Here is a 13,569-nt window from a genome sequence, read left to right on the forward strand (position 1 = left end):
CCCCCCCCAAAAAAAAAAACCACCAAACCAAATTAGAAAAGTCACAGTGAGATCACTTACTACATAGAACATACATGAAATAAACGTTACCACAAATTTACCATATATCATTGTAAATTCTTTTTTATTGCATACTTCTGACATATTAATTTATGCAGTATGTCCTCTTCAAAGACATGCCTCCACACCACTTACAGCAAGATTTTAATTTTAACAAAATTTATGTGTAGCAGTGTCAAATTAAAAGGCTGAATAGGTTTCAATTTCAAACCGGTACATTTGTACTTCAAGTTAAATGAGAAGATCCTAACTAATTCTGAATTATAGCTATTTCTACTATTCTACATGCATTAAGTCACTTCACACAATTTCATGCCGTAATCATTCTCATTAGAGAAATATCTTGTGATATCTCTCTATAATCTATCAAGTCTTTAAACTTTCATTTACACCTCTCTTTGAAGTGCAACTTTCCAATACATGTACGTCAATTTGTTATATATCAGTAATTGTATCAATATACTACTAAGGCTATGATGCAAGGGGAACACTTATATAATCACAAATAAAATAAATAAAGATGTTTGAACAACGCACGCTATAATGATAACTTAGTTGCCTGAATAAAAAATAATGAAACAAAAAGGTTAATGTTTAACTTGCAAGATAACTTTTAAATCACTTTCACTGCATTATGTTTCAGTGACTAAGGATTTAAAATAAATAATTTTTAAAACATGCTGATTTGGGGGGTTTCAGTCTTTTGTTTCTTTTCTATCAAATATTAGTATCAGAATTAAGAGGGATGAACATCTACTTATACTAGGGTACATCAAAACTGGTTGCATTTTACTTACTGGACTGAACCCAGAGGTCTACAATTATCATACAATTAAATAAAGTTAAATTTTCTTTTAGGGGTCATAGAAATCACATTTTGCCAAACGAGTATCATTCTTTTAAGGAAGTTAAGTTGCTAAATCTTGGAATCATTTATTAAGGGGTTTTTTTTTGGATGCTGTTGCCCATTGCGTAATTTTCTGTTCATTCCAAGTTAGCTTGAAAACCCTTTCCATTTAATTTTGTAATGACAAAGATGCTAGTGCAGGATCAGCATCATCCCCTTATCAAAAGTTACAAAAGCAATGGCATGTCATTTGAACTTTGTATTCCTTAGACTTAAGGGGTGAATCTGGGTACCCTTAGTTTAACAACTTTTATTTCATTATTGGTACTTATCCTTACATAAAACGTAGCTAGAGCATGTTTTTATAGTAGCCAGGATAACAGTGACCTGTTCAAGTTCAAGTGTCATCAACAACTGGTTTGAGGACAACTTCAATGAAATGAACTTTCATTAATCTCTATATTCCTGTCTCATTTCTTCCTATCCATAGCCTTAGTAACCTCTTAAACTTCAAACAATTCATAAAATTCTAATTGTTTATTTTTTAAACACTTTCAGACTGAAAGTTGTATAAATATACAAATGATTCTAAAATCCCATCATAATTTAAATGAATGAGAAACAACGTGTAAGGAACATGATCCTTTAAATTTTTCATCCTACACAGATGTTGAAAACTTATGAATTGTTATATTTAAAAGTTTTCCTTCCCCACAAAACAACATTTCATTCAAAGCCCAGAAACTAACCTGTATATCATATTCTCCACCAGGTACTGTCTGACCACCAAACTTAATACTGATTGTGTAAGCGCCCTCTATCTGTGGTGTAAACAAGAGACTGAATGTACCATCAGCATTCTCTACAATGTCAATATCAATGTCACTACCCTGTGGACTACGGATACGACATGTCACTTTACCCTCTCCGGCTTGTGAGGCATCAACACAAATGACAGTTTCCTTGTTGACTTGAACAGTTTTCTTCTCAAGACCTTCTGCAATGCAAAGAAAAAGTCATTCAAATTATTTATCCACTATATTCTTTAAGTAAGGTTTGTTCAGAAAACTAATTTTCATGAAACTTTTAAGAAGTCTACTGTTAAATGTTTTTTTTAAACCAAATATTCTATCGTAAAGGAATATCATTGATTAGAGGGCATGTTGGATTAGGGATAGAAATTTTGAACTTGCAACAAGTTATCTACAAGTTGCCTAAATATGCAGAGAGCATGGCATTCTCCTCAAGATTTAATGTACCAATTTCCATCAGATGTGGCTTCATATTTGTGCATCCCACACAACCAACAGGTGCCCCTTAGTATTCTTTGTTACTAATTGACCGTGAAAGACCAAGTGACCATATTTGTTGACTTTTAGGTGTATGTTTAAGGATTATACTACAGCTATTAATTTACCTTTGATGACACATTTACTGGCATCTCCTGTAGGATGAGAGGTGACTTTGAATGGTGAACAAGGTACATCCTTTCCAGCATACTTGACTCTCAGTACATATGTACCTAAATCATCAGGTATATACTGTACTGCAAATGTTCCATCTCCATTATCTGTTACCTTTGGTTTAATTAATGAACCATCAGGTCTCTAAAATAAAACAAACAGTTGTTAAATTTCAAGTCTATCTATATATAATTATAATATGATTAGGTGGGTTTTCTTGGGCTCGTTTTCTTACCATTACATAACATAAATGCTGGGTCTGTAAGCATAGGCAAATTCCTTTTTTTTTATTGAATTTAATTGATGTTATGTAAGAGAAAGAGTATATTTTTTATTTCATTTTGACTTTTTATGTCTATTTTCAGAATCATGAAGTTAAGGATGTTTTCCTAAATCACCACATACATAGGAGTGTTGATTTAAGAATTGTAAATAAATTCCTAAATAAAAATTAATATACATACTTAAGAAAGACTTGCTTGTCAATTGGAGAAAAGATTTTCACCAGAAACGATGATTGATGCAATCAAGTATTAACTGATTAGTAGTATATCTTATAAACAATAAATAATCTTTAACTGACAGATGAAAAGATAGATTTTGAAATAGAACACCAATATATCAATTATGGCTTACTTATCCAAATGTCAATATCTTAACTTCTAACTCTATTGATCTAAGTCAAAACCAACACAAAGGAAAAAGTATCAAATTATTTCATTTTACATTTAATTACTATTTCAACTTTCTTTATATTTCAGCCATCATCTTTGTAAGGAATATCTTTTATTATAATATTGAATTAAAAAAATATAGTCTTTAAGTTCAAAAGAAATATCATCTTTCAAAGTTTACAGCCAGCTGCTGATAATTCAGTTTCAACATTTGTTATAGAGCTAAGCCATTAAAATTACTGGAATAATAATAAATTTAACAGACTTTCATGAGACTTGAAAGCTATAAAATCAAAAGTATGCTTTAAATAAAGTTATGCATACAATACTATTCTATTCCACAGCAGCATTATTGTTCTGATTATCAATTTATTTGAACTAATTTGCATAAATAACATTATGTACCTGTACTAAAACATCAAGTGGAGCAATTCCAGCGTTACGTGTGTCAATGGTGAATTGAGCAGGCATACTAGCATGGACGTTCTTTCCAACACCTGGTCCAGAAACAAGAACCTTGCTGGCATCTGCTCCTGGGAACACTTCCATTGGGAATGGACTGTAAAATTAATTACATTTTCATATTTCAACACTTTTTCAGCTGTCTCTATCAAATTTTCATTACATACATAAAACTTGATTTAACTGGAACAGTAATCTTTCAAATACCCATATATTAAAAAGTCATATAAATTAGATCTGTATATCAAATATTCACTGTTTTCATGAAATACATTCATGTTCAAACAACAGTCCCCTTTGTTTACGTTGTGAGTCTAAATAATGACTTGAGTTTTACCTCCTTGGTTATCAAATATTTGGTTTTAAGCATTCCTGATGGAGGAAAATCCAGAAGAGTGCTTTAGACGCATGAAATTTATAACACTATATTTTTCTTTTTTACTATCCTGTTATGTAGAATGTCTTACCTTCCAGGTACTGGTTTTCCTGCATATTGAACATCAACTTTAGCTTTACCTTCATCTTTAGGATAATAGGTAGCTTGGATTTCAGTTTCTGATACAGGAACTAAATCAACTGGATTAGCCTTGCCTACAATCACAAACCACATCAATAGCGAAATTATGAACATAACAAGTGTTATATCTATATTTAAATATGCTGTACCCTGTTTTTTAAATCATTATATAAGCAAACAACTTGTGTTTCTAAATCTTTAGCTTTTTTGCATGTAATTTTTATTCACATTCAATTCATAAAGCATGAATTATTATTACTCTAATGGGAATATAAAGGACAATACTTATTACTTAAAATTCAGAAAAATAGTGTAGCCTGTTCTTACCTGTAGCATCAATGTAGCTGACTTCTAATGGAGCTTCTCCAGCCTCAGCAGTGTTGACAGTGAATGTAGCAGGTGCCCCTGTACGAACACCCTTGGTCTTATCCAACCCTGGTCCATAACAACGAACTTTGTTGGGGTTAACATCATTCTTCACCTTTACATTGAATGGAGAACCTGTCATAGAAATCAATGCATTTATTACTACACAAAGAAAGATAACTCTAGGTTAATTAAATGAAAGAGAGGCATCATCAAATGTTTTAATATTAAAATGAACTAATAAAATGTTGGAAATAATGAAGAGTATTTAAAATCAAACAAACAAATCATACTTTCTTGTTTCAGCTTATTACTATTGATTTAAAATTTACACTAAGAAGTTAAATATTTCAAAAGTTACCTGGAATATCCTGTTCAGCAAATTTGATAGATACTGCATAATCTCCTGGTTTAACTGGAAGGTAATCCACAGTACAAGTTCCATCATGGTTGTCTTTACATCCAATCTGTGTCTCTGCTGGGCCATCAATAGCCAATCCCAATCCACCTTGTCCAGCACCTTTGATATCAACAGTGAATTCCTGTTTCTTGTCGGTAATACCTCCTTCCAAACCTGGTCCATAGGCTCGAACACGGGTGGCATCACTACCTGGTGTGGCATTGACCTTGAGAGGACTTTGAGGAACAGGCATCTCATCATATGTAACATCAATTGCCATTGTTCCTACAAGACATATATTTTGTTAGTCTATGTATTTTTTCATTCAAAATGAAAGTTCTATTACAATTAAACATGAGCTTGCAACCAAAACTTGATAAATTTGATATCACAAATTAAAACTGCTTTCAAAATATGGATAAAAAAAAATATGTGAAATAATAAATATTGTTCTCATGTTAAAGAAAAACTTTTGAATTTGATAAAACTGGTTTTGAATGACATGAATGATTTGGCTATTCAAGTAAGATATTCTGATTTCTCTTCATATATTTCTAAAACTAAAACCATATTATTTTCCCCAACAAAACATAAAAAATTTCTTCGTAGGCCAAAGGTTTCCCCCTTCTATCCTGTGCACTTTGAATTAAATAATTTTCATGTATTGTTTTTTTTGTTTTGATGATGAGGCAAAACGATCAATTCTATAATTAATAATAATTTCTATCCAAATTAGTACCTTGTTTATAGTTTCCACACTTTAAGCAATGTAATGTTATTTCTAACTTAAAACAGAGACATTGGAAATGATATCAATAAACTAGTATTAAAATGTACTATAAATGGTGAGATAATTTGGTAAGGTTGAACTAGTTTTTACTGTAAATGGTGAGATAATTTTGTACGGTTGAACTAGTTTTTACTGTAAATGGTGAGATAATTTTGTATGGTTGAACTAGTTTTTACTGTAAATGGTAAAATTATTACCTTCTTCCACAGGTGTGTACAAAACTGCGTAGGTTCCATCTTTCTTGTTATCTACGTTGGTGTCGTTCTTTGTTCCTGATGGATTGGTGACAATAGCTCTGACAGTGCCTGTACCATTGGGGGAGACAGACTTAGCATCTACTGTGAATTCTGTTGGTGAATCCAAGAACACTCCTGTAAAACACAACAAAGATGGAAATCACTAAATGATTTTTATTCAAATCAGTTCCCTGGTCTTTCTGGACAAAATATAGGTAGACAATTAACCTCATCTATTTTCAATTTACTAACAAATGCTGTAGTTTGTATTCTCTATGTCTGTTAAAAGCAAATGATATGATGACGCCACATAAAATATGAATTTGTTTACCATGACTGGCCAAAATTTCATAGAAATAATGGTCACTTTCCCTGTTCCAAATGTGTTCCTTAGGTTCCATTAATCAAAACTTTGGAAATAACTTTAAAGCTGATAGATAATTATCTAAAACTAGTTAAAACCTAGTCTAAAGTAAATTCCATACAACTGACTTGTATTCTTGTTTATAAAAAGTTGTAAGTAAATTAGCACATAGGATTGGAGCTGGTACATCAATTCACACGTATGATAATTATGATATACGGAGAGAAAAAAAACGTAAAGCAAAATTCATACCATCACTTTAGAAAGGTCATTTACCAATCCTGTCTAAAGATACTTGCACTGTTAATACAATTTCCTAATAAGCTTAACTTGATCCTATTTTTTTTTAAAATTTTCAGAAAAATTATTCATTTTAAGACTGTTTCTATGGCTACAAAATGTCAAGTATATAAAAGGAGTCTTAATTATACATAGACTTGTAAGTATACAATACTATTGATATGCTGTTTGTACAAATATAGTATTTTTGTAAATGCTACACGAAATACAAAAGCATTAATTTTAATATTTAATTTCTGCATTAATGTAAATGAGCAATTATATCAAAAGAAAAAGCATATTAAACATATTTGATTGTTTGATCTCTTGTTTTTAATAAAGTTTGATCTCCTTTAAGTCAATTTTGGTACTGTATCATCAGGGCGTGTATATGGTCTTCCTTTTAAATTTTGGAAAATCGTGAAAAAAATTTTTTTTTAAACAACTCGTGCTTTTTTATGTTCTTTTTGAAACACAGTTTAGTACAACATGGTAATAGAAAGGTGTCATATTCAAAGTTTGATATCAAAACAACTGACAAGCTGTATAAAAGCTAACTCATTATATCTTTTTATATTTATTTGATTACTATTAGAAATATTCTGGAATATTAACTGTCCTGGGAACATAAAGTTTGTCTTAAAACATTTTTTAAAAAGACTGGCTAACAAAGAGACATATAACTTTTGTCAAAGGGAGATAACTTTTGTCAAGGAAGATAACCTCCATTTAAACAGAAGGACGTGTTTTCTCTGCCCAAGGCATATGCAATGTTGTCTATATAAAAATGATTTTTTAATCTTACTGTATTGAATTTGTCATGAATTAAAAAAAAAAAAAAAATGTTTAATAATGTACATTTGTAAAATTAATGACTGTTATAATGATTATCTATGGCTGATTCACCTGAAATTAGATGTATTATATAAAGAAACTTTTTCTCTGTTATAATGTAAATTTACTTATCACAACAAACATGTAATGAACAGATTCTATCTATGCATATCACACACACATTTTACAAGGATCTTAAATCAAACACAGTATTAATTTTTCGTTTATTTACAACATCAACAAAGCTAATATATTCATTAGTATAAATTTGAGCTGCAAACACACAAACATCAAGTTCAGTAGTCATATTCACACTGAACATTTCATCATATAAACAAACATATATTAACAAATGCTTGGTCAACTTTCTGTAATGAAATGTCATGCAGACATCAAACAATATTGGGTTGGTTTAATATAGTTCACATCATTTGCACCGATTTATCTTCATGCTATTTGTAAGTCGGAAGTCAGAGATAAGCAAGTTCAATCATCCAACAAGCCTTAACCTAGAGAAAGCACAAGAAATCAGTTAGATACATTGTTATTCTATATAAATACAGCCCTGGTTATTGCATAATCACATCAAAGCAAGTAGTATCTTACAAGGAGAGATAACTTCATCATACATTGGTAAATATTCGTTCCATGCAAGTGCCATTCATTACCCGCTTTGTCAACTCCTGGTCCAAAGACTTTGACACCACTGAGATCCTTGGTTGGTTTTCCTGGTTCAATCTTGGGTTTGAATGGTGACTTGGGAATTTGGATTCCTCCATACGTAACATCAATGTTGTAATTACCAGGCTTTTCAGGCATGTATGATACATTAACGGTACCATCTGGGTTCTCTTTCACATCTATCTGGCATTCCATAGGTCCATCAACATTGATTCCTAATTCACCAGGAGAAGTACATTCCCTTGTATCAATGGTAAAGGTTGCTGGTTCGAATGCTTTACCTCCTGTAAGACCAGGTCCAAAGGCTTTCACTTTGCCAGCTCCCTCAGGGACTACATCAACTGTGAATGGTGATTTAGGCACAGGTGAGCTTCCGTAGGCAACATCTATCTTATGGGGTCCAAGTTCAAATGGAACAACTTGAGCAATATAACCCTCTGGTACCAACTTGACTGGTACATCAACCTTCTTTTTACTTGGTGTTGTCATAGTAACCCTGGCAGGCCCATCAGATGGCCCAGCACTCTTTGTAAGAATGGCAACATCTCTTTGTTCACCAATTTTAATTGCTATGAAAGAGACAAGCACATGTTTCATGCTTTTTTTCATAGGACAGACAATAGAAATAGGATGCAATGTAATAGAGGATATTGGAAGATAAAAAAAAAATAATCAGAAAGAGAAGAGGTGAGGAAATAATAAAATAAAGTTATAAAAATAAAACAACATAATTTTTTTTTAAAATATAAATAAGTTTCAAGTAAATTAACATTAAAAGTATTACCTGTCTATGAAAAAACACATTTACTAGTAACATATTTCAAATTTAATATTCAGGGGTGTGTGAACAAGAGACATACACATTTAGAAATCTCCAGCATGTACAATTCATCTCAATGGACACAAACCATGCAATCACATTTACAACACTTTATGATGGATGATACATAAATTTACTTTTGTTTTAACTCATATCCCACAATGAACAGTTCAAATTTGAATCATTCATTACTTTTTAAAACACCAATAAACAATCCAAATTATCTGAAATTCTCAGCACAAGGATTGAATCACCATTATTTTCTTGTATGATGCCCTTCCTAAACATTCATGATGATGATGTAACTTACGAGTGTCAAGTCCAGTTACCTTGACCTTGCTAAGGTCAGCACCAGGGACGACATTGACAGAAAATGGAGATTTTGGTACAACAGAACTTCCATAGGCCACATCAACTTTATGTGGTCCAACTTCAGTTGGAACAAGTTGACCCACAAAACCTTCAGGGGTTTCTTTGAGAGGAATTTCAACTTTCCTTTTAGTGGGTGTTGTCATGGTAACCTTAGCAGGCCCATCGGATTTGCCAGCACTCTTTGTTAAAACAGCAATATCTCGTTTCTCTTGAACTTTAATAGCTAACAAAAGAAGAATTCACCGTACTAATTGATTTATATGAATGGGATTAGTAGAATTTTATCTGAATTGCAAAGAGGTTGTACTGGTTATCTTTGTAGATCACTTATCATTACTTGATACTTAGCACAATAACCAAGAGAGCCAGGTAAGTTAGTTAAGGCTGACCACTCCCTTATTTACCTAAATTTGAAATGTCAATCTACATATCCCTTTAATGTCTGTCCATTCATTTATTTTATTTTTTAAATCAACCCATCATCAACTCTCATAATATGCAAATGTATATATATATGTTTGATTAACTTTATATACCCTAGCCTTTAAATCAAATTCCAAAAAATCTTGTAGATTGTATAGTCTTATTTTTACCAAAAGTATAGTAGCCTAATTGGAAGTAAAGGTCAGTAGCAGGTATTTATATCTACAAGCCAATTTAGTAATGCACCAGAATGATTTAAAAGGTCCTTTCATTTTTACTTGCTATTTTTAATGCAAAGAAATTTTTGAAATTTCAATAGACTCCCTTTAACACTGAAACCAAACATAAATCCAATTAACAATTCAGTCTATGAAAGATTTTTTTAATGAAAAAAGCTCATGATGGTGGAAACTTACGAGTATCAAGGCCTGTAACCTTGACCTTGCTAAGGTCAGCACCAGGTGTGACATCTACAGTAAATGGAGATTTTGGTACAACAGAACTTCCATAGGCAACATCAACTTTGTGGGGTCCAACTTCAGTTGGAACAAGTTGACCGACATAACCTTCAGGGGTTTCTTTAAGAGGAATTTCAACTTTCTTTTTAGAGGGTGTTGTCATGGTAACCTTAGCAGGCCCATCAGATTTTCCCGCACTCTTTGTTAAAACAGCAATATCTCGTCGCTCTTGAACTTTTATTGCTAAGAAAAGAAGAATTAACAGATCGTTTTGATTCTTTTAACGAAGGATTAGTGGAATTTTATCTGGATTGTTAGTGATTTGCAAAGATTGTACTGAATATCTTAGAAGTCAGTGACCATCAGCTGGCATTTAAGGCAATGACTAAGAGGGCCAGGTTATCTAAAACAAGGACTCTTATATTTCTCAATCCGTCACCTTAAGTAATTTTCTAGTAAGCTCTGTTAACCATTTTTCTGACAACTTAAAAAAGTATTCTCAGTATCCAAATGTATTTATATAAATCAAACCTATTACCATTATTTAAGTCTCACTTTTTTTATCAAAACAATTCAAATAAAAATAAAACTTTAAACTGTTCTGAAACAACAGCCAATCAAATATACATTAAAATATTAATCAGTACGAAAAAATATGAAAGAAGACTTTTTAAACCTTTGAAACCTTTTTAAGTTCTGAACTTGGTGGAATTATTTCAAAAGCTTTCCTTCAATACATATTGAAACCAAACGAAACCAATCAACATGTGAACCTAAGAAAGTTTATTCCAAATAAGCTCATGATAGTGCCAAAACTTACGAGTATCAAGTCCAGTAACCTTGACCTTGCTAAGGTCAATACCAGGTATGACATCAACAGTAAATGGAGATTTTGGTACAACAGAACTTCCATAGGAGACATCAACTTTATGTGGTCCAACTTCAGTTGGAACAAGTTGACCGACATAACCTTCAGGGGTTTCTTTGAGAGGAATTTCAACTTTCTTTTTAGTGGGTGTTGTCATGGTAACCTTAGCAGGACCATCGGATTTGCCAGCGCTCTTTGTTAAAACAGCAATATCTCGTCTCTCATTAACTTTAATTGCTGAGAAAGAAAATAGAATTAGGAAGTATGAAAAAAATTTCTTTAAAACAGATATAGAGGCATGCATTAAATATCTAAAAATAGAAGGCAAGATAATTATGCAATTAAAGTATTTAGAGGAAATAAAATTCATTTAAAAATAATAAAAGTTATTCTATTTGTCTTTTAAAAAATTTATAGTAAAAAAAATCACGAAATTAGAAACCAAACAGGAAAAAAAAAAGAACAAAGGATAAGCTGAAACAAAGGTCATACACTAAATACACATATAACATTAGATGCATACAAACTAAATACAAAATCTAACTAAGGCAAATAAAAATGAAAATAAAATAAGTGGGAATAAGGAGAAGTTTCAGTCATGACCTGACTCACAAAATAAATGTGTTGTGGCACATGTACCACTACATTGAAGAAAATACAGACATTCAAATACAACACTTTTTCCATTGAAGCAAACACAAACATTCCAACATTTTAAACACATTCATGACAGACAGCCTTGGCAATGTCAACAAAAACAGCACTTACAGAACAGACAATCAAAATGAACAAAAAATAAGGGACACTTTACGAAATGATTACATAACATGTAAAAGCAGACAACCTGACCAAACCACATGTACAACTTACGAGTGTCAAGTCCAGTAACCTTGACCTTGCCAAGGTCAGCACCAGGGGTGACATTAACAGTGAATGGAGATTTTGGAACAACAGAACTGCCATATGTTACATCAATTTTATGTGGTCCAACTTCTGTTGGGACAAGCTGGCCCTCATAACCATCTGAACTAACTCTAACAGGGATTTCAAACCTCTTTTTAGAGGGAGTTGTCATGGTAACCTTTGCAGGCCCATTTGACTTTCCAGCACTCTTTGTAATGACTTTAATGTTTCTTTTCTCTCCAAGTTTTATTGCTGGGAAAAGAAACAAATGCATCCATAAAGAAAAACTTTGGACATTAACCCTTTCGGTCACAATTGGTCAACAATTATTTTCTTTGCATAAGTTCAAAAGGAAGAAAAAGATTAAAAGCTTAACAAAGCATTATTATAATTTAACTACTACATTCATCTACTAATAGCAACTCAAACCAGATTTTCCTTTATTGCAACTGCTTTTACTTCAGCGCATTCTTATCTTTTAAAATAGCTTCTCAGTTTATTTGTACTTCAGGCAAAATACGCAGATAATTAGCATTCTTGTCTGTTAATGAAAATTTGGCTGGTTAAACACAACAAACATCATGCCGACTTACGAGTGTCAAGTCCTGTAACGGTGACCTTGCCAAGGTCAACGCCAGAAGTTACATCAACAGTAAATGGAGATTTAGGTACAACAGCACTTCCGTATGAAACATCAACAGTGTATTTTCCCACCTCTGTTGGGGTCAGGTTACCTACATAACCTTCTGGGGTTTCTTTCAATGGGACCTCAACTTTCTTCTTAGATGGAGTTGTAGCTGTGACCTTAGCAGGTCCGTCTGCTTTTCCAACGCCCTTGGTTATGACAGAAATTTCTCGTTTCTCATTGACTTTAATTGCTAAGAAGATAAGGATAGTTTGAAGATGTAGTATAAAGAAGAAGGCACGAACTCTGAAAGGCAGATCTGATTTTCAAATTTACATTTCTTTGATAGGAGAAAATATTTGATTACTTCAGATTTGTTCAAAAAGAAAATATTCATAAGTATATGTTAAAATCAATTTGATTTTGCTGTAAGTCAGCAAATAAGAAACTAAGTGAAAAATCTGAACATTTTGAAAAATTTGGAATATTTTATCCTATTTATTTGAGAAAGGTTTCTTCATATATTTTTGTCAATAAAATTATGCAGGAAAACTTCCAAAGTATGTTAATGCAAAATGATTCTTCCTTGATATACATGTACAAATGTATGAGTGTTCAAAGACAAGATTAAAAAGTAAACAAGGAAAGATTTATATTGATTAGTTGGATTTTAAATTCAGCACTTTATATATGGGGTAAACAGCTAACAGTAATTTCATCCAAACTTATTACTTTCCCCATTCTCCTGGTGAAAACTTAGTCATATATAAAGCCTGATTTCATATATTTATACTGGATAACTCCAATGGGTATCCTCAAAGATAACATGAACATATCAAACAAATTAACAATGTTTCATGAAATGGAAAAAGTGAAAGTCACGAAAAAAAAAGATATTTGTGGAAATTTGTTCTCTTCTGTCCAAAGCATATTGCAAACTAAAGCATCAATATAATTAACATCTTCAATTACCAGTCCTGATTCCATGTTAAAGGTAATATGGTATCAGCACTAAAGATGAGTTTACAATCTTTCAACAGTAATAGAGTTGAAATAAAACTCTATCCTTAATCCTGGATTATAATTTCTTTATCTTAGATTCAGGACTGCAGCTTAGAATTATATAA

At 31.9% G+C, this 13,569-nt stretch overlaps 1 protein-coding gene across 19 annotated transcripts in view; it reads right to left on the reverse strand.

The window, feature by feature from the left end:
* The window catches only part of LOC134688781 (filamin-A-like), a 69,750-nt gene that overhangs the window by 22,830 nt on the left and 33,351 nt on the right, over nt 1–13,569 (reverse strand). For 10 of the 19 annotated variants that reach the window (XM_063549457.1, XM_063549466.1, XM_063549476.1 and 7 more), the window contains 13 exons: nt 12,411–12,695; nt 11,785–12,069; nt 10,867–11,151; nt 10,005–10,289; nt 9,104–9,388; nt 7,961–8,542; nt 5,777–5,950; nt 4,751–5,074; nt 4,351–4,524; nt 3,974–4,097; nt 3,450–3,603; nt 2,325–2,514; nt 1,657–1,904 (listed from right to left, as the gene is read on the reverse strand). In XM_063549457.1, the coding sequence (XP_063405527.1) occupies nt 1,657–1,904; nt 2,325–2,514; nt 3,450–3,603; nt 3,974–4,097; nt 4,351–4,524; nt 4,751–5,074; nt 5,777–5,950; nt 7,961–8,542; nt 9,104–9,388; nt 10,005–10,289; nt 10,867–11,151; nt 11,785–12,069; nt 12,411–12,695 (3,395 nt within the window). Of the gene's footprint in view, nt 1–857; nt 876–1,656; nt 1,905–2,324; nt 2,515–3,449; nt 3,604–3,973; nt 4,098–4,350; nt 4,525–4,750; nt 5,075–5,776; nt 5,951–7,960; nt 8,543–9,103; nt 9,389–10,004; nt 10,290–10,866; nt 11,152–11,784; nt 12,070–12,410; nt 12,696–13,569 lie in introns of all 19 variants that reach the window. The other 9 variants (XM_063549461.1, XM_063549464.1, XM_063549470.1 and 6 more) reach the window with 9 other exon arrangements.

Source organism: Mytilus trossulus, chromosome 1, assembly GCF_036588685.1.
Source record: "Mytilus trossulus isolate FHL-02 chromosome 1, PNRI_Mtr1.1.1.hap1, whole genome shotgun sequence".
Lineage (NCBI taxonomy): Eukaryota > Metazoa > Mollusca > Bivalvia > Mytilida > Mytilidae > Mytilus > Mytilus trossulus.